Here is a 27946-nt window from a genome sequence, read left to right on the forward strand (position 1 = left end):
TTTGATGTGTAAAGTATTTATTAAAATATGTATAAAAAGAGACAAAATATATGCATAGATACTGATGATGATAAATATGCATACGCTGTATAATCATGATAACATGTTTCGAATAATACACTCATACATACAGAGATACTATAGAGTTACATTACTGGCAGTGGTGATGTGTACCCTGGTAAGGAGAGCCCTCAGTCCACAGCGGGGGTCCCCGAGAAGAAAGCAGCCTTGTTTTAGCTTGAAGAAAGCTTAAAGATTAGCAGCTTTCACCTGAGATTAGTCCGAACAGCTCGAGTCACTGTAACCCGGTGACACACCGGAAACGTGTGTGAACGCAAGCGAAGCACCGAGTGTCCAGCTGAAACACACGAGTTCCACAGTTCTTTAGAAACCAGGGGTCGTATGTATGGAGGGTGTGTTTGCAGAAAAAACGATGCTGAGATGAGCTGGCAAGTGTGAAAGAGAGAAACCGTGATGTATAAAAGAACTTCCACCTGGAGCAAATGAATGCTTACGAGGTGCAGGTTAGTCAATGGCAAAATGGCAAGGCAAAAGGACACGCCTCTTAATGCGAGTCAGCTGCCTATCTGCTTCATCAGCTGCCACATCACAGGCATCATTTCGGTTTTGGATTCTACACACACGTTCATACATGTGGCCCCTGGTCTTGCGGTCTCTGGTTGTACACGGTACACGAGTGTGTGTGTGTGTGTGTGTGGTCATGTCTGATGGTAGTGATGATAGTGATGGTGGTGATGGTGCTCGTGATGGTGATGATGCTCGTGCCGCTGCACCACGGGCATGACTACCCCTGCAGGGTGCGCGTGTTCCCGCTCTGGCCCCGGGGGCGGCGGGTGGGTGTGTTTGCTGGGGGTTCTGGCTCTCGGCCTCTTGCTGTGGCTGTGCTGCAGAGGGTGCTGTGCGTGAGCGTGCTGAGCTGGGCTCTGCTGGGGCAGATGATACACGTCCTGCCCCCCGTGGTGCCCGTAGCACTTGCTGCCCCTGGCCGGAGCGGCCCCGCTTGATTTGGACGCCCCTCTAGGAGATCTCCCCGAGTGGAGGGCGCGGGAGGCGCAGCGATCGCCGATGATCTGCGATCGGCGCTGATGAGAGTGCGAGTCCGGCTCGTGCGAGCGGGAGCGGCTCTGAGGGTGAGGCGGGGGCGAGGAACGATCCTGTTGCACTGCAGGTGGCGCTGTGACTGTGGAAACGCAGAGAGAGAGGGTGCAACGGGTTAAACCTGCACTAGTACAGCCATGTAGCATACCGCGGCCGCTCGGGGTCCTCTGTATTACCTTCAAATCTGGAGGTGTAGTTCTCAATGCCGGCGAGGTCCAAATAATGATTCCTTCTCTCTGTGTTCTCATCCACACAGTAATGATTCCTCTCCAGGGAGTCTCTGTAAAACAGTAACACACATTTAGTGTGTATAAACATAATAATAATGTAAAACTATTTAATGATCCTTAATGAGTCTCTAGCGTCAGCGTGTGTTAACATTAGTTACGTGTGATAATTAACCCGTTTTGGCCGTCTTAACCCGCAACGCACACAACGTGTAAATGTTCCAGCCAGCTTCCGGCGTAGTGATGAAGCGTCGCTCCCTACTTAAAATGGTGGAGTACCCTACGTAGTGCACTTCACAGGAACGACCGGGGTGAATGGAACGCTCCTACAGAATTGGAGCTAATGATTGTAAGAACCGCTTTCTGAACCAATCAGAGCGTCTGATTGTAATTGTTAGTAAGAAATGCTGTTATCTGCATTTATTCGGTTTGCGTCACACAGATGACGTGGTAATGAAACGCTCGATCGGCTTTCTAACCACTTCCTGTTTTACTTCACGACCGGGAAAAGTTTGGAGGTTTTTAATTATAAGCACATTTACAAAATAACGGATTCTGTTCCTAATGGGACGCACGCTTATAAATGTAATAGCATCTGGAAGAACAGAAGCTAAGGTAAGCAGCGGTTATGATTGTTTTTGCTGTGTTTGGGATTTTGGCCGCTGTGCCGTGATTTATCGAGCGCTTTTGTTCTGTAATGAAAACAAAACGTATCAGTTGAAGCTTTTAACTGGAACCTTCTTGTTACAGAAATTACATTCATTTACACAATGAGGAGGAAAGTAAAGACACGAAGTAAAACGGCTAAATACACTCGCTAATCTGTTGTTGTTTTTATCTGAACTCACAGATTATTTCTTTATTTCTACGCTACATTTATAATATATGTTTTGTGTAGATTATATTGGACTCTAGCCTAAAGACTCGTGACTTGACTCGGACTCGTATTTTGTGACTTGTGAACATCTCTGCTATAAGGTACCTTATTTGTGTGGAGAGGCGTTTGTCTGCTCGAGACGTCTCCTCCTGCTGAGCTGAGGTCACACGGCTACAGTTCCAGTCCCGGTCTAAAACGAGAAGAGTGCGGTCGACCGTTAACACAAGAGCAGCGCACAAACACACACGTTTCATCTCCAAACAGCTCAGAGCAACTTAATTCAGCCCATCTAGATATGTTAAATGTGTGTCTGATAAAAGGGCAGGAGATAGAGATGCTGCGACTCTCGCTGGGACGATCAGGAAGGAGTTTATTAGAGGGATGGCGAGCCAGATGGTTTAAGCATGTGCAGAAGAGGACGAGGAGAGGAAGGTGTGTGTGTGTGTGTGAGGATAAATGAGTTTTTTATGGGAGCGTGTGTTGTACCTGTTCCAGTGTGTGTGTGCTCTTTCCTCCGGGTTCTGGACTCGGGCGTAACGGTGAGCTTGACACGCAGCGTTTTGCTTTTGCTGTGGCTCGACTGGTTCACTGAGGTGTCCACCACATCGTAGATAGAGTGCATGAGACTGGACATGTCCTGCGTGATCACACACACACACACACACACACACATGAAATTAATATAAAAAACGACTGTAGTGTAAACAAATTGCCCTCAGCGCTGAGGAGGCGTCGGGCGCTCCATCGTTATTCAGTCAGATCACTCAGAATTGAGACGCCTCAGTAGGAGCATTTTAAGGCATCTAGAACTTAGACACGCCCTCTTCTCGGGAGAGTAGGATGATGTAAAATGCGTCTATGTAGAGAGATCACTAGATTTCCGAACAGACCCATATTCTCGCCATAAATAATACGAGAATAAAACGAGTGTAAGTGAATGGGTAGGTGTGCACTGCCCTGTCATAGACACATGTCCTGTCCAGGGTGTATTCCTCCCACTGCATCCATGACCAGGAAGAATGTATGCCACATTTCCTTGTCATTTTGGATCAGACATGCCTGATAATGTAGTAAATCTAGTATCTAGTAGCGAATGCAGACCAGCTCCTGGACATCAGCGCTGTAAGATGTGTTTCTCACCTCTTTGGTCACTTTGCCGCTGTTGTCAAAGTCGTAGAGGGTAAAGACCCACTCCTGCCTGTTCTCATCCACCATGGACACGTCACACTGCAGTTCCTGTTCACACACACAAACACACAGATGCGTATTTACATGCGCTGATCTGCACCGGTCGTGTTTTCACACTTTAACCCGAGACGTTATGCTGGACATTCAGGCTGGACATTCAGGCTTACATTCAGGTTGATGCGTTTCCTCGCCTGGCTGCTTTCTTTCTGTCCTTCTTCACTGTGCACGAACTGTAGAGAGCTCTCACATCCTTCTGCCTTCTCAGGAGGCAACGCCACTACACACACACACACACACACACACACAGTTAAACATCTGAATAAAGAATAAAGCGTATTGTAAATATCAATGTATGCTTATTTTCATTTAGCATTTTTGGTGCATGGTGGCGCAGTGTTAGTATTTATTGTTTTTATTATTTTGCTCCATTTTTGTCTATATTTATATTTACATTTTCAGCATTTAGCAGACGCCTTTATCCAAAACGACTTACAGTACAGTTACAGTATACAATCTGAGCAACTGAGGGTTAAGGGCCTTGCTCAAGGGCCCAACACCTGGCACACCTTTTTGATTACTAGTCCAGTATTCTAACCACTAGGATACTGCTTGTCCATATATAAAACACTGAGTAATTACAACATGAGGCTAAGTGTTTATGTTCTTACCCTCTAGTGGGCAGCGTTGTTCTCCAAACTGTCCGTCCTTGAATTCACAGCTCTTGTTCTGCAAGGGACAAAGATACAGAACTTCAGTGAAGCCGAGGAAACAGACTCAACATGTGTCTGCATACTTGTGCGTTCTGGTGTGTAGAGTCCAAATTCACATCATATTGCTGCTGCTGAAGAAAAAAAACTAATCATATCAAGGTCTTCACAATAAACGCGTTCATCTAGTTCGCCTAGGATCAAAAATCATCTAGGGCACCAAAACCTTTATTCACTCACTACTGTCAGAGAAACGATCACAGGATATTAAACTGTAGACTAGATCAAGTTCGCTCCCTAGAAATAATGTCATTAATAATACAATGTGGTTTGGGACACAGCACCTAGTCATTATGCATCTATAATCACTGGTAATTTGGACCAGTTATGATTCGTTTGTGTAGCTGCTTAGCACTGGGTTATGTCTAGGGTGTAACGATGGACCACGAAACGGTTACTAACCGATAAAAAAATTCCACGCATTAAATCGAATTGACATTGTTTAAAAAATTGGGGAAAAATCGTATCGTGAACCCGGTATCGTGAATTGCATCGAATCGTGGGTAGAGTGTATCGTTACATGCCTAGTTACATCACTAAACAGCCACGCCGAATGAACACCATATAAGCACCACAAACCAGGCCTGTTAACCGTAGCCTAGTGGTTAAGGTACTGGACTAGTAACCAGAAGGTCACTGGTTCAAGCCCCACCACTGTCAGGTTGCTGCTGTTGGGCCCTTGAGCAAGGTCCTTGTATACTGTAACTGTACTGTAAGTCGTTTTGGATAAAAGCATCTGCTAAATGCTGAAAATGTAAACGTTGTGGCCGGGCGCCTGCACAGACATGATCGGCTGTTTCTGAGGGTGGACGGGCAGAAGGGGTTCCTCATCGCTGCTGCAGCGATTGCGGCCTCTGCTGGCTGGTCGAGGCCCTGCACAAAAATGTGTATAATACACAGCGATACTGATTCCTGTGCGTACCCGCCTCGTGCAGGCGAAAACAAGCACAAGAGGAGATACAGCTGGGGAATTGGGTACGACTAAATTAGGAGGAAAAAGCATATAATGCATGTAATTTCACAAAAATGGAACTTCTACTTGCTAAACATGAGTAACGGAGTGGAATACAATCCAGATCCGTATTAGATCCGTATTAGGTGCTTAACATCGAATAAGAAGAAATTCTTCAAGTAATGAAAAGCATCAAGAAAAATAAACAAACGTAATTCCGCACATTTGGATGAAGAATTTTTGTCTCTTGGCTGTGAGTAAGTTGATCTGGTAGTTCGGAAATGGACTTTTTTATTTAGCTGAGAAGTTTAAACCCTGCTAACCACTGGAGTGAGCGGTGAGTGTAGAGGACGCTCGGTGATGAATGATTTCTGTTTTTATTGAAAACATATCATTTCAAGGATTATTTCAGCTTTCCACGTGCGTCCGAGAGTGCGAGGTGCTGAATGAGCGGAATTCTGGCTGCTAACCTGCTGGAAAATTCCTCAGCGCTGAGATGGAAGTGATTAAGGACTAAAAGGTCTGGAAAAGCGAACGGCGCGGCGGGAAACCGCACTCGCCCACCACCCGAATCCAGACCGGTTCTGATCTTAATAGCGGAAGCGCAGGCCGCTGTGCTCGGCGTTTCGCACAGATACGCTGGAACGAGCGCCTCGCCGTTAAAGACGCTAATCTGATTTGTAGTGAGACTGGCTGACGGATTAGTGCGGATCTTCTAAACGTTACTAACGTTACTGAGTGTTCAGAGGAGCATTCGACTGATAGAGCGATCATGAAGAAAGGAAGGAAGCCTGGTCTGAGCAGAAGCTCTGCGGGGGGCCTGACAGAGGTCAGAATTCAAGGGTCACGGATCAGGGACGAGAAGCTTTTTCCATTTAATAGGACAAAAAGACGAAGACAAAACATAAAGAAGGTGGATCAGCTGGTTCAAATCTCAGTTTGTGAGTGAATAGGTGAACCGTGACCACTGTGACCCTGATCAGAATTAGAATTGATCAGTTGTTGTGGGTGATCAATAATGACATTTTCAGCATTTAGCGGACACTTTAATCTAAAGCGACTTACAGTACTGTGACAGTGTACTGTCTAAGCAATTGAGAGTTAAGGGCCTTGCTCCAGGGCCCAACCTGGCAGTGGTGGCGCTTGAATCAGCGACCTTCTAATTACTAGTCCAGTACCTTAACCGCTAGGCTACAACTGCTCTGTTAATTAAAAGGGGGGTCCTAATACTTTTGTGCGTTTAGTGTATGTAACGGTGCACATCGGAGCACATGTGGCACTGCACCCATTAACTTCACCACCCACTGTGCCAATGTGGTGCCCACATGTTTAATTAAGAGCGCCCCGGGTGGAGGACACGTACCCGTGTGTTTCTGCACACATCAGCACTAATCATGAAAGAACTAATAATCATCTCAGATCTTTTCTATCCGAGGTTCCAGGTTTATCGTCTGAACAGAATTAAAGAACAGATTGTTGAAGAAATTCAAAGCCTTGTCTCGGCGTCAAAGGGTCGCCAGATCGATGAAAAGAAAACATAAATAAATCTCTTTTTTCTCGATCCGGCGCTGTGTAACAGGAGAGGCAGCGAAACCGTCTGAGTTCCACAGGAAACTCGGCCCGAACTTAAAACCAGATGTGTTTTTTACATCCACTAACAAAATACCAGAGGAAAGCTGTGGTTCTCCAGAAAAAGAGAAATACTTCAATTTAAACGTAAAAAAAACACCCTGCTCTCCACAACTAACGATAAAAATCCCAAAATGTTCCTGCGCTAACACGCTTTATATGCACTGGAATATTAGAGACGCATTACGGCACTCCATTCAGACCTGCAGTCGCTTATCCTCAGTATTTAGCTTTCCCCGATCAGGGCTGCAAACCTCTAACGTATCAACCTACAAAACACGCTCACCCATTCACTCACTCGAGGACAATTTAGAGCAGCAACTCAAACGTCTGCAGAGTTCTGAGGATCTGGAAGAAAACTAAAGTACCTGGAGATGAACTGGAGGTGAGGCACCACAACACCAAGCCCTGATTCAATCAAATTACACTAAACAACGAATCTTTACAAACGTCTTGCTTCCGATATAAAAGTAGCCCATTTTTATTAATTTAAAGAAATGAATTTGACAACAGAAATGCTGAACTAGCTCCGGATTCTAGGAAATTTGCAGTTTTTTAAGATAAGATGAGATCAGACAGACTTTTATTATCCCACAGGGGGGAATTTACAACGTTACAGCTGCTTTCAAGAATATAGAGATATAAAAATGTTTAAACAGATATACATATAAAATTAAATACATATGTTTACACATATAGTAAAAATAGAAATGTAAAGATATAAAAGATATATAAAATTACAAAAAAACGGTATTAACAGTTATGAGGCATCAGTACGTCTTGATTTGCTCTGTCCAAATCACTTCTGTAATATTTATGTATATATTTTTTCTGTTTTTTTTCCACTTCATCTCCTAGTCTAGTCATATCCGATTCCCGTTTGTAGATCCACTTGCACAGAAATAGTACCTAGAGTCGGGACGGGCTTGAAAACGTGCTTTACGTGGTCAGTACGTTTGATCTAATGGACGCTTTAAAGCGTTAAAAATATACAGCAACACTTCGTCTTATCGTTAATTTGTTCCCTGACTCACGACCTTTTCTGGGTTCTCCTAATCTAGTCATATCCGATTTCCGTTTGTAGATCCGCTTGCACAGAAATAGTACCTAGAGCCCCGAATATTCCACAGCGTGTACAGAGTCCCCTGATATTTCAATATTCTTAATATTGTGAATTATTTTTTTTTAAATGTATTTTCTCCTCTTTTTCTCCCCGCGTCTAATTGCCCAATTTGCATCGTGCTTCCCCTCCGCCTATGCCGGTCCCTGCCCTGACCGAGGAGATCGAAGCTAACCCACATCCCCTCCGACACGTGAGCAGCAAGCCGTGTGCATCTTGCCACCCACACATTGACGAGTGTTGCGCCACCTAGCGTTGCGTGCGGAGATACACACCGTAAGAGCACTCCTTCCCTCATCTCCGTGTAGGAGCCTCTAATCAGCCAGCAGAGGTCGTAACCGCACCATTCTGACAGAGAGAGACCCACATCCGACCTTAGTCCCGCCCATCTGAACAACAGACCAATCGCCGAGCTGGATTCCATACGACGTACTCGAGATCCAGCTCCGGTTGCAGCGTGTGTTTTTACCGCTGCGCCACCTGAGCAGCTAATATTGTGGATTCTTTAACATTATTACTGCAGAGACGCACTCCATTATAAAACCTCCATTATGGACCACATTGAATACTTTTGGAAACCAGAGCCAAATACAAATGTTTAGCAAGTTAAACTATTAAATGTGTAACTCAGAAGCAGTTTCATTGTTGTGCTGTGCGGTGTTATTGGTGTTATTAGTGCCGACACCATTTGGAAAATAATTTTGGTAGATTTGATCAGTCAGTATCACCCCGTGTCATTGTGTTTTTTACCCCGAGGTCAAGTAAAGGCAGAATGTTTTTTGTGTTGGCAGCACATAAAACAGTCAGGAAGCGCCTCGGTGGAACCGAAACAACAGCTGCAGCGAGCGCGGGGGTCAGAGAGGAGGCGCAGACCAGAACCGTCTTTTGAAGTCGCACCAAGCCCTAAATCAAGGCGTCATCTGCTCACGGTCTGACACACACATGCGCCACTGCTGGCTCTGTCCGCGTATCGGGTTCCCCCCGGCGTCCCCGGCTCTGTCCCGGCCCCGGAGCGCTCGCGTCCTGATCCGCAGAGAAGGGCGCCGCGTCGGTAAAGGAACCGAAAGAGTTACTGCAGCTCTCGACATCGCCTCGACGAAAATCTCTCCCAGATGTTGGGGCCCCTCCGAGAGCTCATTACCCCCTTCCCCTTGTTCTCTCCAAAAATAAACGAAGCGAGCGCTTCTCGTAAGCACACGCAGCTTTTCAGACCGCTTTAAGGGCCGACGCGGAGAGTCGGGAAGGACCTGAAAACGTTCTTTACGTGGTCAGTACGTTCGATCTAATGGACTCTGCGTGTTATGTAGATGTTGGTGCACCAAATACAACGTGCACAGAAAAGTGAGAAAGATTTTAATCATTAATGTGTTCCAAGACTCACGACTTAGGTCTAATAAACCTATTAAAATCTCTAATGTGGGCTAAAATCTCTGCCGTATCACGGACGATTGTCATTTCCAGTGTGTTTCTGTCTCAGAGCTCTGGGTGTTTATGAAAGTCAGTTATCACGTGTACAGCAGCTTTCGGACGGTCGTTTAGAACGTTGATCTTTCGCTGTGAAACCTGCTCATTTCAGCTAAACAAAGTGGCGCAGATTACAGGACCGTTCCGCTCCGCCCACACTACGCCAACATCAGTACTGCAGTGACCTGTCATTTCATTTCAGACATACGTGGGTCGTCTGCATTCGTTCCCCTTTTCTGCACCCAGTCCAGTCATGGCCAAGTGTCACACACCCACTCTGACACACATCACTTCTTTTCACCTGTCTAGTGAGTGTGCAAAACTGGGATGGATTGGAACCCTGATCACTGTGTGTTTCTGCCTTGCACCCAGTGTGGCACCAACTGTGACCCTGACCAGGATGACGCAGTGAGTGAAGATGAATAAAGCAATTTATGATGATACCTGCAAGTACTCCGGGGCTCAAGTACTACCAGCAGCCTCTGGTTTTTCTCTCTTCGTGTTTGATACAGTGTGTGTGTGTGTGTGTGTGTTTTGTTGGGATGTGCGGTTCAAATCCTGACATTTCTGACACCAACACAAGAGGGTCAACAGATAACCCACTACACCCATCAACCCGAAAAAGTGCTCCAGACAGTAAACACACACCTCTGGAGGAAGGCGGCTCGATGGCTAAGTGGGTAGCACTGTCGCCTCACAGCAAGAAGGTCCTGGGTTCAATCCCCAGGTGGGGCGGTCCGGTCTATTCTGTGTGCATGTTCTCCCCGTGTCCGTTTGGGTTTCCTCCAGGTGCTCCGGTTTCCTCCCACAGTCCAAAGACGAGCAAGTGAGGTAAATTGTCCATGACTGTGTTCAATATAACCTTGTGTAATGAGGGCAGTTGTAGCCTAGTGGTTAAGGTACTGGACTAGTAACCAAAGGGTCACTGGTTCAAGCCCCACTTCTGTCAGGTTGCCAATGTTGGGCCCTTAAGCAAGGCCCTTAACCCTCAATTGCTTAGACAATGTACTGTCACTGTATTGTAAGTCGCTTTGGATAAAATCATCTGCTAAATGCTGAAAATGTAAATGTAATGAGTAACTACCGTTCCTGTCATGCATGTAACCAAAGTGTAAAACATGACGTTAAAATCCTAATAAACAAACAAACAAACTCTGGAGGATCTGAGATATGAGGTGAGACAAACTGTCAACCTGACTGGTGACCGGTGTCAGACAGACAGACCCAGTCCCACTGAGCACGTGAGGAAACCCAAACTGGACTCGGTTCATAAGATCATGAGGTGTAAACTATACAGACACTGAATCTGTGTTTTTCAGCCACATGATGTGCAGACAAAGAATGCGAATAATAATAATAATAATAATATAAATTAGCAGGACAGTGCTGGGTGGAAACGTGGCTTTTAAATGGTGCTCATGTGTGTAGAACAGAAATGTAAACATGTTTTTAAACGTAACGTGAGAACTTGATCACAAAGACGAGACGAGACTCCTCCGTATCCATCTAATCTTAAGCAGTAAGAAGGTGACTCTTAACGACCCTTATTTGCTCTTCTACCTTGGAAACCACGTCAACATGAGAAACCGGCTCAGTGTGTGTGTGTGTGTGTGTGTGTGTGTGTGTACCAGCATTTCCCTAACGTAATTCATCTATGGCAAAAAGCCGGCATCAAAAGGAGCCCTGAATCCACTTAGCAGACTGAATGTTAGAACCTGTGTGTTTGGAGTCGCGGTTACAGAGGATCCGGTATCACCTGACCTAACGAGGGAATCCGGCACATCTGCGGTCGGTAGGTTCTCTCACCTACGGTCTCTTACAGGCTGAACGAAGGGCCTATTAGATGGGCGGCACCCACAATCTGTGAGAGCGAACACTGGACCAAACCAGGTCCCCAAAATCCAACTCAACTAATGTGTTTCAGCCACAACAGTCGCTAACAGGTGTAATAAATCAATAATCATAGGGAGAGGAAATCACATCCTTCCAACTTTGCATCAACAGTTTAGGGAAGGTCCTCTCCTATTCCAGGATGACTGTACCCATGTGCACAGAGCAAGCTCTATAAGGACATGAAGACTGACCTCAGCCCCACTGAACAGCTCTGGAATGGACCAGAACATCAAACATCGGTGCCCAGCCGTGCACACGAATGTTCTGAACGGGCACAAATTCCCACAGTCTTGCGACGCTGATTACAGGACCAGTAAAACGCAGCGTTCAGCTCCGCCCACACTACGCCAACATCAGTACTGCAGTGACCTGTCATTTCATTTCAGTCAAACGTGGGTCGTCTGCTGAGTTCCACTGAAGCTTTTCAACCAAAATCACCCAATCCAGTCGTGGCCAAGTGCCAGATGAGTTTGTAGGGTTGTCTTGCACTGAGTCCAGCACCAACTGTGACCCTGACCAGAACGAAGCAGTATGAAGATGAATCAAACGATGAAATCAAATCACGGTGTGTTTTGTTGGGCTGAGCTCAACTCAACAGCTCTGAAATGGACCAGAACATCAAACGTCAGTCCTGTGAGAAGCCTTCTTAGAAAGGTGGCATTTGTTTGTCACTGAAAAGGTCACATAGAGGTCGCTCTGTTTTAATAGTGATAGCTTTTGAAATGGGATGCTCGTCAAGCTCATGCGTCCAAATACTTTTGGCCGTATAGCGTATCTCTCCAAAGCAGCGTCGACATCGATACTAATACTCAAATCAAGTCCTCTAACTGGACACGCATCCACCCTCCGGAGTTCTGGTCTTCTTGAAGCACAGATACAAGAGAATGTAAGTATCGTTAAGTTTAGGGACGCGGGCAGAAGATGCCGTGATAAGGATCTGGGTGAAACAGGAGGAGATAAGATGGCCTCTCAGTGTGAGTTTGTGGTGTAAGGATGGGGGTAAGAGTACAAAGATGAGCTGATACAGTGACATTCTTCAGCCTGATTCCATCATCCAGGCCTGTGTTAACACGACGCGGACGTTAGAAGCTGCAGATCGATGTGAAAGTGGATCTAATTACCACCGAACAGGTAAAGACAATGAAACCGCGCCCCTGAGGGTACAGGCGAGCTCCTAACGGGGCCAGGTATGCACCTGAAATGTACCAATCATGTTCTTCTTGTTCTTCTTGAGGGAGTATCTGAGAACGTCAAGCCAGAGTTCTGTCTGAGAGTCCAACAGATCTGAATGGTGGAAAGATGTTAAAAAAAGGTGCCGCTGGGGCGCTAGGTTGGCGCGGCACTAAAACACACCAGTTCAAATATGGATACCAGTTGGCTTGTCTGAGAAAGAGAGGGCTGTAGGGGTTCCTCATAACTGCGACATTTAGCAGACGCTTTTATCCAAAGCGACCGTGACAGTATACTGCCTAAGCAATTGAGAGTTAAGGGCCTTGCTTAAGGGCCCAACGGTGGCAACCTGGCAGTGGTGGGGCTCGAACCGGCAGCCTTTCGATTACTAGTCCAGCACCTTAAAGACTAGGCTACAACTGCCCAAAGACGAGGTGAAGCCCAATTATGACCCCTGCTGGCTGACCGATGGCGCTGCACTGAGACGGGGGATAATGGAGATCGGTGTGTGTGTGACTCCCCGTGCGCTATACGGATCTCCATATGAACCACCCTGATGCAGGTGAAAAGAAGGGGTCAGTACCGAACATGTGTCGGAAGGGGCGTGTGCTAGTTACAGGTCTGCACCAGTGGAGGTAAAATACAATCGGGTAATTGGATATGACTAAATTGGGAGGAAAATTGGCGATTAAATGCATAAATATTGATTAAAGAAGAATGTTATCCACGCCTGTGTATCACAACTTTGTAAAATCGTGATTGAATATACGGCACGACCATGAGGGCGGTTAAAGTACTGGACTAGTAATCAGAAGGTCACTGGTTCAAGCCCCACATTTGCCAGGTTGCTTCTGTTGGGCCCCTAAGCAAGGCCCTTAACCCTCAGACTGTGTACTCTCACAATAATGTCAGTCGCTTTGAATAAAGGCGTCTGCTAAATGCTGTGAATGTAAATATTAAAATGTTATTAGCTCACGCTCGCGTATCCCTCACACTTCTCCTCAGGAAGACTCGCTCATGAGCATCTGGAAGTGAGTGAAGCTGGCGAGAGCGGGTGGGAATGGTTTTTGGGTAAGAGCCGGGGGCCACTCGCGCCCCCCCCCGGTCTGAGAGGAATGTGGGGATTGTGGAGGGAGGCCAGTCTGCCGTTTCCAGCCCAGCTTTGAAGCAGCATGTGTTTCAACAGCTAACCACTCTCAGATGTGTGCAAGGGACTTTATGAGCAGAATAATGGCCGTACCTACGTGTGTGTGTGTGTGTGTGTGTGTGTGTGTGTGTGTGTGAGTGTGTGTGTGTGTGTGTGTGAGTGTGTGTGTGTGTGTGAGTGTGTGTGTGTGTGAGTGTGTGTGTGTGTGTGTGTGTGTGTGTGTGAGTGTGTGTGTGAGTGTGTGTGTGTGTGTGTGAGTGTGTGTGAGTGTGTGTGAGTGTGTGTGAGTGTGTGAGTGTGTGAGTGTGTGTGTGAGTGTGTGTGTGTGTGTGTGTGTGTGTGTGTGTGTGTGTTAGAGGCCCTGAGAGAGGGAGTCTGGAGCTTTTTTGAGAAACTTTGTGCTTTTTCTTTTTCTTTGATAACAATAAAATAAACGCCGGCTTTAGGGAGGAAGTGAAAGAAACACAAGCCGCTGTGTGTTCTGTGTTCTACATGTTCTGTGTGTTCTGTGTTCTACGTGTTCTGTTCTACATATTCTGTGTGTTCTGTGTTCTACGTGTTCTGTTCTACATATTCTGTGTGTTCTACATATTCTGTGTGTTCTACATATTCTGTGTGTTCTACATATTCTGTGTTCCACGTGTTCTGTGTTCTACATGTTCTGTGTCTGTGTGTGTGTTCTATGTGTTCTGTGTGTTCTACATATTTTGTGTGTTCTACATATTCTGTGTCTGTGTTCTATGTGTTCTGTGTGTTCTACATATTCTGTGTGTTCTGTGTTCTACGTGTTCTGTGTGTTCTACATATTCTGTGTCTGTGTGTGTGTTCTATGTGTTCTACATATTCTGTGTGTTCTGTGTCCATGATCCACAGTCCATGATAACTTCCAATACTTTATCCTGGTCAGGGTCACTGCGGGTCCTGTTTTCCTGAAACCACCGACCACAATTTAGCAACTCTAATAAACCCCAGGAGGTTGCCAATCTATCTCGAGGCCTCTGTGATCCTCCCACCCTTAGACGTAGCCAGTCATGTATCATGTATGTAGATGCCCAACCTGCTGATGGGGGTTTGAACCCTGGAAGCAAACCCACACCCTTCTGCTTTTGGTTTAAACAGGACATTACGTATCAAGCATGATTAACTTCAAATCCTTAAATAAAGACGCGGGCGTGGCTACAGAGCATCAAAGCTGATGTGAATCTGACCTGTAAAAACCCAACAATCATGAAATGACAGATACTCACACAAAATCCAGCAGCACTGTATCAAACACCGACCTGTCTAATCCTGCCTCCATCTTTCCTTTCTTTCAGCAGGAAGTCGGGTTTAGGGTGTCGCTAGTTCGCGCTTGAAGTCTTTTGGAGAGTCAGAAAAGCATTATGGGTTTTTTTAGCGAGCGTTCAAGCACACGCGATTGTGAACGCGCTCTGGACGTGTGTTAGTGCCTCAGCAAACAATGAACAATGTGGACGGGAAAAAATACAATTCCAGAGCGAGGCTTCGCCCCCTGGGTGTTCACACAGCGCGGGGGGTTGAAACCCGGGCGTATCCGATCGCTGTTTACTCGGCACCTGAGCAAAGAAAAGGATGTGTGCTTTCCACCGATCAAACGCATCTCAAGACGCTAATTTCAGCTGTTAAGCTCAAACTTCACCCCCGAGAGCCGGCGATCAGAGCTAAATCAACACGACACAAGAGCCGAGTCGAGCGAACGCCAGGATCAGTCTACAGAAACTACAACTACAGCTTCAGTTCCCACAGTTCCATCTGTCTGTCAGAGCTGCAGTTTATTCCACGAACATTATAAGGCCAAAAGTATCTGGACACAAGCACTTACAACAAGCTTGTTGGACACCCTATTCCTATTATTATGGTGGCACCACCACCCTCTTTCATGGGAAGGCTTTTGTCCCTATGGGAATTCATGCCTGTTTAGTCATTTACGTTTACGGCATTGAGCAGACGCTTTTATCCAACGCGACTTACAGTATACAGTCCAGGCAATTGAGGGTCAAGGGCCTTGCTCAAGAGCCCAACAGTGGCAACCTGGCAGTGGTGGGGTCTGAACCAGCGACCCTCTGCTTACTAGTCCAGTACCTCAACTGCTAGGCTAAGTACATGCAAACTCCACACAGAAAGGACCATAACCGCTCCACTTGGAAATCGAACCCTGTGAGGCGACAGTGCTACTGTAAGGGTCACTGCGGCGCTGGGTGAATTTACCTCTGGTCCCCGGCGTCGCAGTGATTACAGAGCCACGTGATCAAATGGCTTTAAACCAGAGGACTGCTAATTAAGGCTGACAACCTGCAGCTGTGGCGGCTTATTGAAGCAGGCACGGTGCAGCCACAGGTTGTCGTGTCTTCTGCTCTGTTTGGTTTAGTTTGGTTTGGTTTCTTTTAATTGAAGTTGGCCCTTTAGTTTTCCGTGAGATCGGCTTATCTCCTTCCCGGCCGTGCCGAGGCGCGGTTGGTGATAAAGCCATCTCATCTCCCTCCCAGCCGTGGCAAGGCGTGATATAGTCATCGGGTTCCCCGAACTGCGCTGCGGCGAGTTCGATGTGTCCCGTGTGCTAAACAGGTCGGCTCCTTCCCAACCGTGGCGAAGCGCGGTTGGTGACAAAGCCATCTCTTCACCAGCGGGTTCGGCTTTCCTCTTGTTTCCTATGGATGGGCTCATTCCCAGCTGCGGCAGAGCGCAGTTGGTGATAAAGCCATCTCATCGCCCGAAGTTCGGCTTTCCTCTGGTTCCCTTTAGACTGGCTCCGTCCCTGCAGAACTGAGCGCGCCGGCCTCGCAAGCTGCGATGGGGATTCGCGACTCAGCTAAGTTTTTCTTTGTCAAGTTTAATATCTTTGGTTGTGATTCGTTTATTTTTTTGGTTAATAAAATATTTTGTTTTCACCCCACATGACAGAAACGACATTTCCTAAACCTTTGAGGATTTGATTTATTTTACATCATTGATTTTATACATCTGATGGGAACAAGTGTGTTTAAGATATCTGAACTCAATAATTAGGGGCGTCCTAATACTTTTGCCCATATAGTGAACACATTTCCTGTTGTTTTCTTTGTACAGAAGTTTAAATTGTACCAGTCAAAACTGTGTAAACAGGGCAGGACATGAAGTTTAAGATGTAAAACACCTCGTTTATTAACCAATATGATCACACAGATGAACACCCAGCAAAAGCTGTGTTGATGGTGTAGGTCTCTCACATTCACTGTAGACAGATAGACAGACAGACAGACAGACAGATTGTCTGTTATTGATCCCGAAGGAAATTAAAGCCCCAGTAGCATAATACAACAAATAATTAACAGTACAAAACAAAGCAAAGAGAAAAACTAGAACTGAGTATTTCTTGTATTTTACGTAAGAATGGACAGCTGGTAACTGTAATGATGCATGAGGTTTAGTTTCAGTATAAACATTGAATAGTAATTAAATGATTAAATAGTAAAGTGATGTGTGACAATATTGCACAATGAGCTGTAGTGATGTGAGGAACTTCTCAACGTCTCCTAACAACAACTTGCCCTCCATACAGCACTTCAGCTCTAGCCTAATAAATCAAGGGTTTGGGTAAATGTTCCGTTTCTCATCTCACTGCACCATCATCATTCAGCAGCGAGCGCTGGGTTTCAATCAAACCTCCTCGTTTCTCCCTCGTTCTCTTTCCAAAATTCCAGCCATGACAGAAAATAATCTGTGACTGTGGGCAGGCTCGAAAAAAACAACAAAGTCCGCTCAGAAACGAGCAAAACGACACACACACACACACACACACACACACACACAGAGCTTTCGTATGAAATCATACCTCGCTCACACAAACGAAACCGGGCCTGGAGTCCGTGTGTGTTTCATCTGGCCCGGACATCAAACGTGGAAATGGATCCGACAGACTCGGCCGGGCTGAGAAAAGGCCGGAGAGTCGAAACAGTCGAAATCCAGGCAGGTATATTTTTTTCATCTCCAGATCTTCCGGCTGGCGGAACCTCTCAAGCTAGAGCCGCCAATTAGGATGAGATAGCTTCAGACCAAAGACTATTCAACTATTTTTATTTCTAAATGTATTTACATTTTCACTCATGCACACAAATACATAAATCTGGCTGGACATCAAGTGGCACGAGTCGAAATATCACGTTATGCCTGGTTCACACGACACGATTTTGCCCTAAGACAGGTCGGCGCTAGATTTGCCGGCTCGGGAGCGACTCGGCGTTCGCTCGGCGATCGAAACTCGGCTCTCGATCGCTATGTGTGAACTACTCAACAACTCGATCCGAGCGCCTCGACCGAAGAGAGATATCTAGCTTGTCGAACATCTGGATCTGAGTCGCCCAACTGGCAATGAGTCGAATGCTGTGTCGAACAGCCAATGAGAGCGAAGATACGGTGTGAGGGGAAACGCGGGGAGGAGTGTAAACATGTGGGACGGGGCGTAATATAGTTTATATCAGAATACATCAGCACACACACACGTTTTACAGTATTTCTGACCTTATCGTTCTCTACAAACCATAATACCCACACTGCATTGCAATAAATATTTATTAACCTCCAACTCACTACAGAACAATCCATGCTGCTCGTGTTGCCAAATCCACTCATATTCATTTATTTTTCCTCTTTGATTTTACGCTGCACATCAGCACACTATCTTTGATCGCTCGCTGCTTGTTGACGTGCATGTTTGGACGTGGTGTCATTAAACCCCTCGTCACTTCTCACGTGTGTTTTCGTGACAGAACGTAGTTTAGAGACCAGAGAAGCTCGCCTGCGATTTCAGGTGGTGATAGATGGTGTAGTGTGAAACCCCCCATCGCCCATCAGTCGTGTAGTGTGAACTTGGCATGAGCGAGGTTGAGGCCTGATACAGGATCCAGGTAATGATCAGGAGAGCAGAACAAAACCTGATCCGTCAGCATTATCTGGTTCGTACTTCACTACTGTTCTAAAATCAAACAAATCGATCATATGACCGGCCGGCAGCACCACTGGGATTCGAACCCAAAGCATCACCAAAACAGCATATTTTCACATTTCAACCAAACCAGTACAAAGCGTGAGCACAAATCCCAATCCCAGCGCTTCTCCTCCCGCTGGATGACTGATGACGAGAGCTTAAACAAGCAAACATCTTCAAAGCTCTGTCCACAAAATAACGACCCTCCGAATAAATGCACACACAGACACACCCACACATCCACGAAGAGTCCGAAAACTGTAGCCATTAACACGCGTCCATAAACAGGTTCCCTCCGGGTTCTTTCCTACACACACACACACACACACACACACACACACACACACACACGCACGTGTTGACATTAGAAGCGCAGCACCGAGCCGCTGTTTGCTTTGGACCCGTCGCTGCGCCTCACGTATAAATGTTTCAAAGCCACGAACGTTTCATGGTGAGGAGCTCTCGTTCAGATCTTCTTTCTCTAACGCGGAGAAACGAGATGAGCGAGTTCGCACCGATAACCAGCCGGCGGCTTCACGTCCTCAACACAGTAAACACATTACACCATTCATTCACCTTCACTCACACCTCTGGGCAAGTTATAGTAGCCAATCCACCTGCTGTCATGTCAAGGTGAAAAGAAACAATCATCAACTCAATTCAGCCACGATTGACGCTTCAGCTTCTTAAGTGAGGCTGTCGGGTACAGGGGTCACACCTCGTTTTCAAACATACAGGTGCACAGGCCACGCCTACCTCACTGAGACAGACAGGTTCTTTAATGGCGTTAACAAGTACAGAGGCCACACCCTCTGTTCTGGGACTGACAGGTACAGAGGCCACGCCTTCTTTAATGGGGCTGACAGGTACAGAGGCCACGCCTTCTTTAATGGGGCTGACGGGTGTGGAGGTCTTGCCTCCCTGTTCTAGGTCTGACAGGTGCAGAGGTCACGCCTACTTTATTGGCATTGACAGGTGCAAAGGCCACACCTCCTGTTCTGATGCAGAGACCACACCCCTTTTTGGGACTGACAGGTACAGAGGCCACACCCACTGTACTGGGACTGACAGATACAGAGGCCACACCTCCTGTTCTGGGACTGACAGGTACAGAGGCCACACCCCCTGTTCTGGGACTGACAGCTGCAGACGCCACACCCCCTCTTCTGGTACTGACAGTTACATAGGCCACACCTCCAGTTCTGGGACTGACAGGTACAGAGGCCACACCCCTTTTTGGGACTGACAGGTACAGAAGCCACACCCCCTGTTCTGGGACTGACAGGTACAGAGGCCACACCCCCTGTTCTGGGACTGACAGGTACAGAGGCCACACCTCCTGTTCTGGGACTGACAGGTACAGAGGCCACACCCCGTTTTGGGACTGACAGGTAGAAAGGCCACACCCCCCTCTTCTGGTACATTTACATTTACATTTACAAGGGACCTTCTGGTACTGACAGTTACATAGGCCACACCTCCAGTTCTGGGACTGACAGGTGCAGGGGCCACACCCCTTTCTGGGACTGACAGGTACAGAGGCCACACCCCCTGTTCTGGGACTGACAGCTGCAGACGCCATACCCCCTCTTCTGGTACTGACAGTTACATAGGCCACACCTCCAGTTCTGGGACTGACAGGTACAGAGGCCACACCCCCTCTTCTGGGACTGACAGGTACAGAGGCCACACCCCCTCTTCTGGGACTGACAGGTACAGAGGCCACACCTCCTGTTCTGGGACTGACAGCTGCAGACGCCACACCCACTCTTCTGGTACTGACAGTTACATAGGCCACACCTCCAGTTCTGGGACTGACAGGTACAGAGGCCACACCCCCTCTTCTGGGACTGACAGGTACAGAGGCCACACCCCCTGTTCTGGGACTGACAGGTACAGAGGCCACACCCCCTGTTCTGGGACTGACAGTCACATAGGCCACACCCCCTCTTCTGGTACTGACAGTTACATAGGCCACACCCCCTGTTCTGGGACTGACAGCTGCAGAAGCCACACCCAATCTTCTGGTACTGCATTAAAAAGTGTGTTGTATCAATAATGTTGGGACTGGTGCAGTGACATTATGGTAAAGAAGATCATGGGTAAGAATCAAAGTTGACCAAATCCACTCACCCTCTTTAAACGACTCCTCCACGCCCTTCAAAGGCCTCAATATAAAAAACACAAGCCCACCCTCCGGTTCACCCCTCCTGTACTCATGCTGCCCAAACCAGAGCCGGCTGTGAGAGGCTGTGCTGAAAGGCCCCGCTGTTCTGGACTGCAGCCACATGCTTTTCATTCAGACATCAAGACTCACAGATCGCTTTCTTCTGAAGCTCCATCCAAGAAAAATAAGGTGAAGGGGGGGAGCGCTCCTAAAACTCGCAAAGACTCCTAAATATGGAAGTACCTTTAGCACAATAAGGTCTGGTCTAAAAAGATTGAACAGTAATGGTTTTTAAACAAGCACGGAGCATTAAAGAAGTGATGAAGAGGTCGTGCTGATGATGATATTGATCAATAAATGACTAATATAAAAAGTATCTTAGTAAGTCTCAAAAATTCGAGTATCAAATAGGAATAACTCCAGCGGTTCATACTCAGGTTCGGAATGGATTTTGGGCTTGTTGGAGGGAGCCGACCTTTTAAAAAACAATTAAACCCCAGTTCGATTTTTTCTTATTTACAGAATGGAAAATAAAATGTGAACCCCTGATTTTTTCATTAACAAATTGCATATGACCCCCTCCTTGTTTCTACTCTCACTGTCCATTTTATCAGCCCCACTTACCATATAGAAGCACTTTGTAGTTCTACAATTACTGACTGTAGTCCATCTGTTTCTCTGCATGCTTTGTTACCCCCTTTCATGCTGTTCTTCAATGGTCAGGACCCCCACAGAGCAGGTATTATTTAGGTGGTGGATGATCCTCAGCACTGCAGTGACACTGACATGGTGGTGGTGTGTTAGTGTGTGTTGTGCTGGTATGAGTGGATCGGACACAGCAGCGCTGCTGGAGTATTTAAACACCTCACTGTCACTGCTGGACTGAGAATCGTCCACCGACCAAAATCATCCAGCCAACAGCGTCCCATGGGCAGCGTCCTGTGACCACTGATGAAGGTCTAGAAGATGACCGACTCAAACAGCAGCAATAGATGAGCGATCGTCTCTGACTTTACATCTACAAGGTGGACCAACCAGGTAGGAGTGTCTAACAGAGTGGACAGTGAGTGGACACGGTGTTTAAAAACTTCCAGTTAGGATTTTAATGCGGAACAGGTCCGTCGTTCATGATTTGAACAGCACTCTCACCCTGTAGTAAGATCTGCAGCTCTGGTTTCAATGCAAACCGACCATCAGCTGGTGAAGATGGATGGAAACGACCTTTTTAACCGACAGCATCAACTGTACAATGACTACTGTGTCAGATATCAGTTAATCTGTCTATCTAAAGCGCCCCAGTATTCAGTGTATATGATTGTTTACACTAGTATAAAACCTGAACATAAAGTATCGTGACATGTTCGACCAATCACGTGGGTCTATTTCCAAACACAAGACAGACAGGTCTGCATTCACACTGACTTGAACTGAACCCCAGACCCTTGTAAGCGCACCTAGGTGTTAAAAGCCGCTGGCGCACATGTCCAATGAGCTGTGCTCTACATGAAGCATCTGCCCTTCAGAGGTCAGCACAGCGGTTCAGTTGTTCTGTTGGCTGTTGATGCAAATTTGTAGGTCAAAGGTGAACAAATGTAAACATTAGCATTGGAAAACGTTAACGGCCACGAATCAGCAGGGTTCCCTCCGTCACTCTCATTATCTCTTATTGTTTTTGTTCCTCATTCTCTCACGACCTTAATCTGGTGTTTATGTAACTCAGACTTAAACACCTGTGATAATCCGTCAGAACGGCTCGCGTTCCTCTGAAGCCCGGCCAGCGCGTTTCGCTCCGTCTCTGTCTCTCGCGCTCTTGAAAGGGTGAGAGGAAGAAAGAAAAACAGAGGCGTGTTTCTGCGCCGAGAGTCTTTGATCAGTCAACAGTCGCCCGGCCCGTAACTCCCATCCGTACGAGGCCTTGGGTTTCACCTCCCAGCGCGTAGCTTTGGGAGGAGGAGGCGCTTCTATAGAGCATCTGTAAAACACCCGTAAGTACCGCGTTAAGCTGAGCTAATTACACCTTCGTTATTTATGAGTGAGCAGACCGGTTTGGTGTAAATACGGGCCGTGAGCGCAGTTTTCATCTCCTAAATCCTCGGGCTATGAGGCTCTTTTACACATCGTACCTCAGCACGTCGTTCTCTCTACGGCTTCTGGATAAACTGTCTGTAGATAAACTCCACACTAAAATATATCACCTTTGTTAAGTACATGTGGGGGCTTTATGGGATCGATTCTGTGTATTTTTAATTACTGTCATAATACTGTCAGGGTTTAATGATATTAAGTGATACATAAAGTGAAATTATCATTAAATAACTGTTATAAATGATTTCTTTATTCTCTGTAAGTCTGTAAGTGCAGCGCTCTACACTATAAGGTCTCTTTGTACGTGTCCAAGCCAAAGAGAAACCAAAGTATTAAATCCTCTGTAGCTGCTGTAATTATTAAGCTTTACTGTTTAAGCAGGTCGTGATACAGTAAAGTTTAGATTGTAATTCTTACTGTGACTGCACATTGAAACACTGTGGGTAAGAACTTTCGTTTGAGTCCCTACATCTGTTCTTTGTCACCTGTTTGTTATAAACTGAAGTAAACTTGTCCAGCACTTGTTTTCGGGTTGTTTTCCTGAATTCTGTCTGTCTAAAAATAATATATGATGGAATTTTTACCAACATGTCATTTCGTAAGGGGCATACTGGATCATCATTTGGTTTGGTTTTATTGGAGGGGTTTTTTATGGAAAACTGATCCCGAATAATGCCAAGTTCACACTACACGACTGATGGGGTTTCACACTACACCAACTGGAATCGCAGGCAAGCTTCTCTGGTCTCTAAACTACGTTTAGTCACGAAAACAAACGCGAGAAGTGACGAGGGGTTTAATGACACCATGTCCTAAAATCCACGTCAACAAGCAGCGAGCGATCAAAGTTTGTGCGCTGATGTGCAGCGTAAAATCAAGGAGGAAAAATAAATGAATCTGAGTGGATTTGGCAACACGAGCAGCATGGATTGTTCTGTAGTGAGTTGGAGAATAATAAATATTTATTGCAATGCAGTGTGGGTGTTTTATAGAGAACGATAAGATCAGAAATACTGTAAAACTTCTGTGTGTGCTGATGTATTCTGATATAAACTATATTACGCCCCTGTCGCACCTGTTTACACTCCTCTCCTGCGTTTCCCCTCACACCGTATCTTGCGTTCTCATTGGCTGTTCGACACAGCACTCAATGCCAGTCGGCCAACTCGGATCCAGATATTTGACGAGCTAGAAATCGAGTTGTTCGAGTTGTTGAGTAGTTCACACTTAGCGATTGAGAGCTGAGGCAAACGCCGAGTTGCTCCCGAGACGGCAAATCTAGCGCCGACCAGTCAGGGTAAAAACGGTGTAGTGTGAACCAGGCATAAGAGAGATGTTTGCAAACCGGAGTTACAGGTAAAGGTAACAGTCACTTCCTGACCTTCGAGTGTTCGTTTGTTTTTTCTCCCTCTTCAGCCTCTTCCTCTCTGTGTCCCCCAACCCCCCCTGGATATCTGAAGCAGGAACTCACAGCAGCTATCAGAGCCTTTAGTAAGGGGTAGCTTTGAAGTCACAGCCTGACAGAAGAGGAATGCCATCCCCCACCCCTCATACCCACCGACAATAAACCAGATGGAACAATGGGCGCAAAAGTGTTTGAAAGGAAACGCTGACATTTGGATTTGGATTTTTCTACAGTAAAAGACGGGGCTGAGATTTTCCTCAAAATATTTAAAACTTTATATTTAAACACCCAATTTATGGAAGAATCATGCGCTGCTTTGTTTATGTTGCTACAGAGTTCTGGCTTTGCATAAAATACAATCCTGGTCATGGTTGCGACAAGTCGGATTCCATTGGGCAACTCTGGGCTCAAGGCAGGCCTCGAGAGACAGCGGAGACAGCATCGCTGAGATTCGAACCCGGAACTCACACCTAAATAAGATCACACCTGACTTAAATATAGGGATGTAACGAGGCACCACAAGACAAGTTAAAAATCAATTCACATGTGTAACGATTCAAACTGATTTGACATGTATAATGAATCGATATTCACTTTAAACAGCAGAGGGCGCTGGCGTTATTCACCTCGCCTGGTTGACGTCACTACAGGGTTGCCAGGTTCGGAATTTTCCAGCCAAATTTAATTATGTCGGGATACTTTCTTTATTTGTATTATTTATTTATTTATTTAATGTGGGATTTATTTCATTTCAGTTTTTTTACACAAAAAGGGAAACGTGCAGCATTGTTTTGCATAGTTTGTACCTACCTCAGAAATAATAGTATATTTATTATTTAGATAAATAAAAGATAAGCACAAATATAGTATTTTATTGTATAGAGTGTATCATTACATCCCTACTTAAATACGTAAATAAAATGCCTTTATTTGTGATATATATAAACATATACTGTACACTGACATTTCTGTCCACGTTTTACTATTTTGCTCAAGGGTCCAACTGTGGCTGCATGGCAAAGTCAAGATTCAAATCCAGAATGTTCTGATTGATGTCCGACATCTCTACCTAATCTCTCTCTAACTCATCTACTTCTGTCCCGATTTCTCATTATAGAGAAGCTGGAGGACACAAAGTGTGCTGACTTCATACGAAAATGGAGCAATGAATATAAAAACATCTTCACACCTGAAATAACATAACAAAACAACTGCCTATGAGATATTTTAAACGATTGTTTATCTGAACCTACAACACTGGAGCGGATTGTGTAGATTTATTACGTCTCTCCGGTCATGATAACAACGCTGGACTTCAAAAGGCCTCACAGCCACTTTACAAAGAGTTCATTATGATTTATTATTGCTGATATTTTGCTGCTGACGGACACTCTGGATTGCACAGTACGTGATTCTTATCTGCACCCGATCTGAAGTAATAAACGCTGTGTTGCGTTTGCATTGCTGTTCTCAATTCTCGGAGTCTGAGGCATTATGGTGGGGCAAACAGAACGAAGCAATCCAAAACCACTGCTGACCGACAAGAGATATAAAACTAGAATTAAATATATAGAGCACCAGAACTGAGAAAGCTTCTAACACACAAACTCAAAATACACTAAACAAGCCTCACCTGCCACCAAAGAAACTCTTAACAGCCCTCTCAGTGCTGTGAAAGAGGCTCTCTGTAATACACACAGAGCCAGACACTGTTTAAATAAAACACTACACACCCTCCCAAAGCTCGGCCCTGTTTTCTCAAGAATTCATCTTTGAAGTTCAATGAAAGTCCTGAACGATCCGCGAGCACATGTGGAACATGTGTGATTTCATCCATGAGTCCTCCTGCCCCCTCTTTACTTCTCTCTTGTGTCCTTCGAAATAACACTCGGTGTGTGATGCAATGCCGCCTGTGGGCACCACACACACACACACACACACACACACACACACACGGCTCCAGGCTGTCACAACCAATACTGTAAAAAGTAGTGTATAAGGAAACACACATGGTGCTGGTGCCAAGTGTGACAGAAAGCAAAACACCAGACAGTTGGCTTGACTTGTCTCAGAACCTTAGAAGTCTCCACACACACACACACACACACACACACACACAGTTCTGGCCATGTGAAGGCACTCACTGCTGACCTGATTTGTAAATCCTAGTGAACAACTGAGACCTGGTGTTCAATCCGTCCTACTGATTTATGATTTATCAGCTGCTGACGCTGAGGGTCCAGACTGTCTCTCGAAAATAAATATCACTGAAACCACATCTATCAACAGCAGGCACGTATAAAACAGTGAGCATACAGACTGATGCCATAAAACTACATTCAAACGTAATATTAAAGCCATGAGCCATTATAACAACATTACAACAATTCACATTATTACAAAATTCTACTTTAAACACGTTTCACCACACAGCAGGTCAGATACCAGAGATGAGCTGAAATGAACAGAACGACTCAAATATGAGAAGGGAATTAAAAGAAAATGGTTATTATATTATTATATGACCAAATAACGGTAATTAAGACAAGATGTGAGAAGCTGATAAGACAGAAATTGTCTTTCATTATTTGTATTTAATAAAATACATTGTTTTAATACATTTATACAAATCACTGTTATGTTTTTGGTCAATAAAGTTACTGATTTTAGTAATATCTTTATTACACTGCTATTTTATCCAGCCATAAGTTCCAAATTCTGAACATACCAGTATGTAAATACTGTACCAGTATGGGTGGAATTGTGTCAATGTGAGCAATAACACTAAAATATCAGTTTAAATATTCCAATATAAGCATATAAACCACATAAATAATACATATAATATTCTAATATGAGCTATACATCATACTCGAGCAGACTAATCTGTGTAAAAAATATAAATGTAACAATGAGCATAAAAATGTCATTATAAATGTGTTATGTATTTATGTCTTAACATAAATATGACAATATGAGCTGACAAATCCCATATTTAAGCCAAACATCCACATGATTTTAAATAGGTTCATATATTAATGCATGATCAGAAGCATCCCAAAACGAGCAGAAATTCTGATGCTATGTAAAAGTATGATTTTAAATATCTACAACTGAACATATATGTATAAATAATACTATATTAAATATTAAATCATGCCCACATTACCTGGATGTGATGTGATTTTAGCTCAGATCTCTCATTTTCACCAGCTCCTCTTTTTGAAAGAAACCCACTCACTACAAAACTGTCCCCTAACAAAGTAAAATCACAAAATAAATGTTTATGTTTGTTTACATTCATAAATATTAATGTAATGCATATATTATTAATAACAGATGATTCTCACCTTCAGGATTTTCTCTACGTTTACAGGCTGTAAAACAGTCAAGAGTTATTAGTGTTAAATCAGCTTTATTAAAGTTAGATCAAATTAAATAAACAGCATTAACTCACCGTGTTTGGACTGAAGTTTACCCATTTCAAGAATCTATAATATTTAATTAGCACTTCGCTAACTGCAATTATAATCCTCAACTGGTGCTGATAGATGCTCTTCACATCATGTCCCACGGTTGAGAAAATGAACAGAAATTAAACTCCACGCTTTATCCAATGCTTTATTTTAAGACTGTCGACATTATAAAGCACTAGTTTTGAAGAAAACTGTATATAAAGCAAGAGTTACATCAATAAATCCATTTCGCTTCTCCGTCCGTCCGTTCCGTCCTCTTAATTCCTTCCAACTGCTGAG

The 27946-nt window shown here is 45.2% G+C and overlaps 1 protein-coding gene across 1 annotated transcript; it reads right to left on the minus strand.

The window, feature by feature from the left end:
* nkd2b (NKD inhibitor of WNT signaling pathway 2b) lies at positions 1-27927 on the minus strand. The gene is made up of 10 exons (XM_062986012.1): positions 27649-27927; positions 27542-27568; positions 27361-27446; positions 4080-4137; positions 3579-3688; positions 3364-3459; positions 2710-2860; positions 2329-2413; positions 1296-1399; positions 1-1201 (listed from the first exon to the last, which is right to left on the minus strand). Exons 1-10 carry the CDS (start codon positions 27671-27673, stop codon positions 720-722), a joined length of 1224 nt encoding a protein of 407 aa, XP_062842082.1. The 5' UTR covers positions 27674-27927; the 3' UTR covers positions 1-719.
* Between the last annotated feature and the right edge of the window lie 19 nt (positions 27928-27946).

This window comes from Trichomycterus rosablanca, chromosome 23 (assembly GCF_030014385.1).
Source record: "Trichomycterus rosablanca isolate fTriRos1 chromosome 23, fTriRos1.hap1, whole genome shotgun sequence".
In the NCBI taxonomy this organism is placed as follows: Eukaryota; Metazoa; Chordata; class Actinopteri; order Siluriformes; family Trichomycteridae; genus Trichomycterus; species Trichomycterus rosablanca.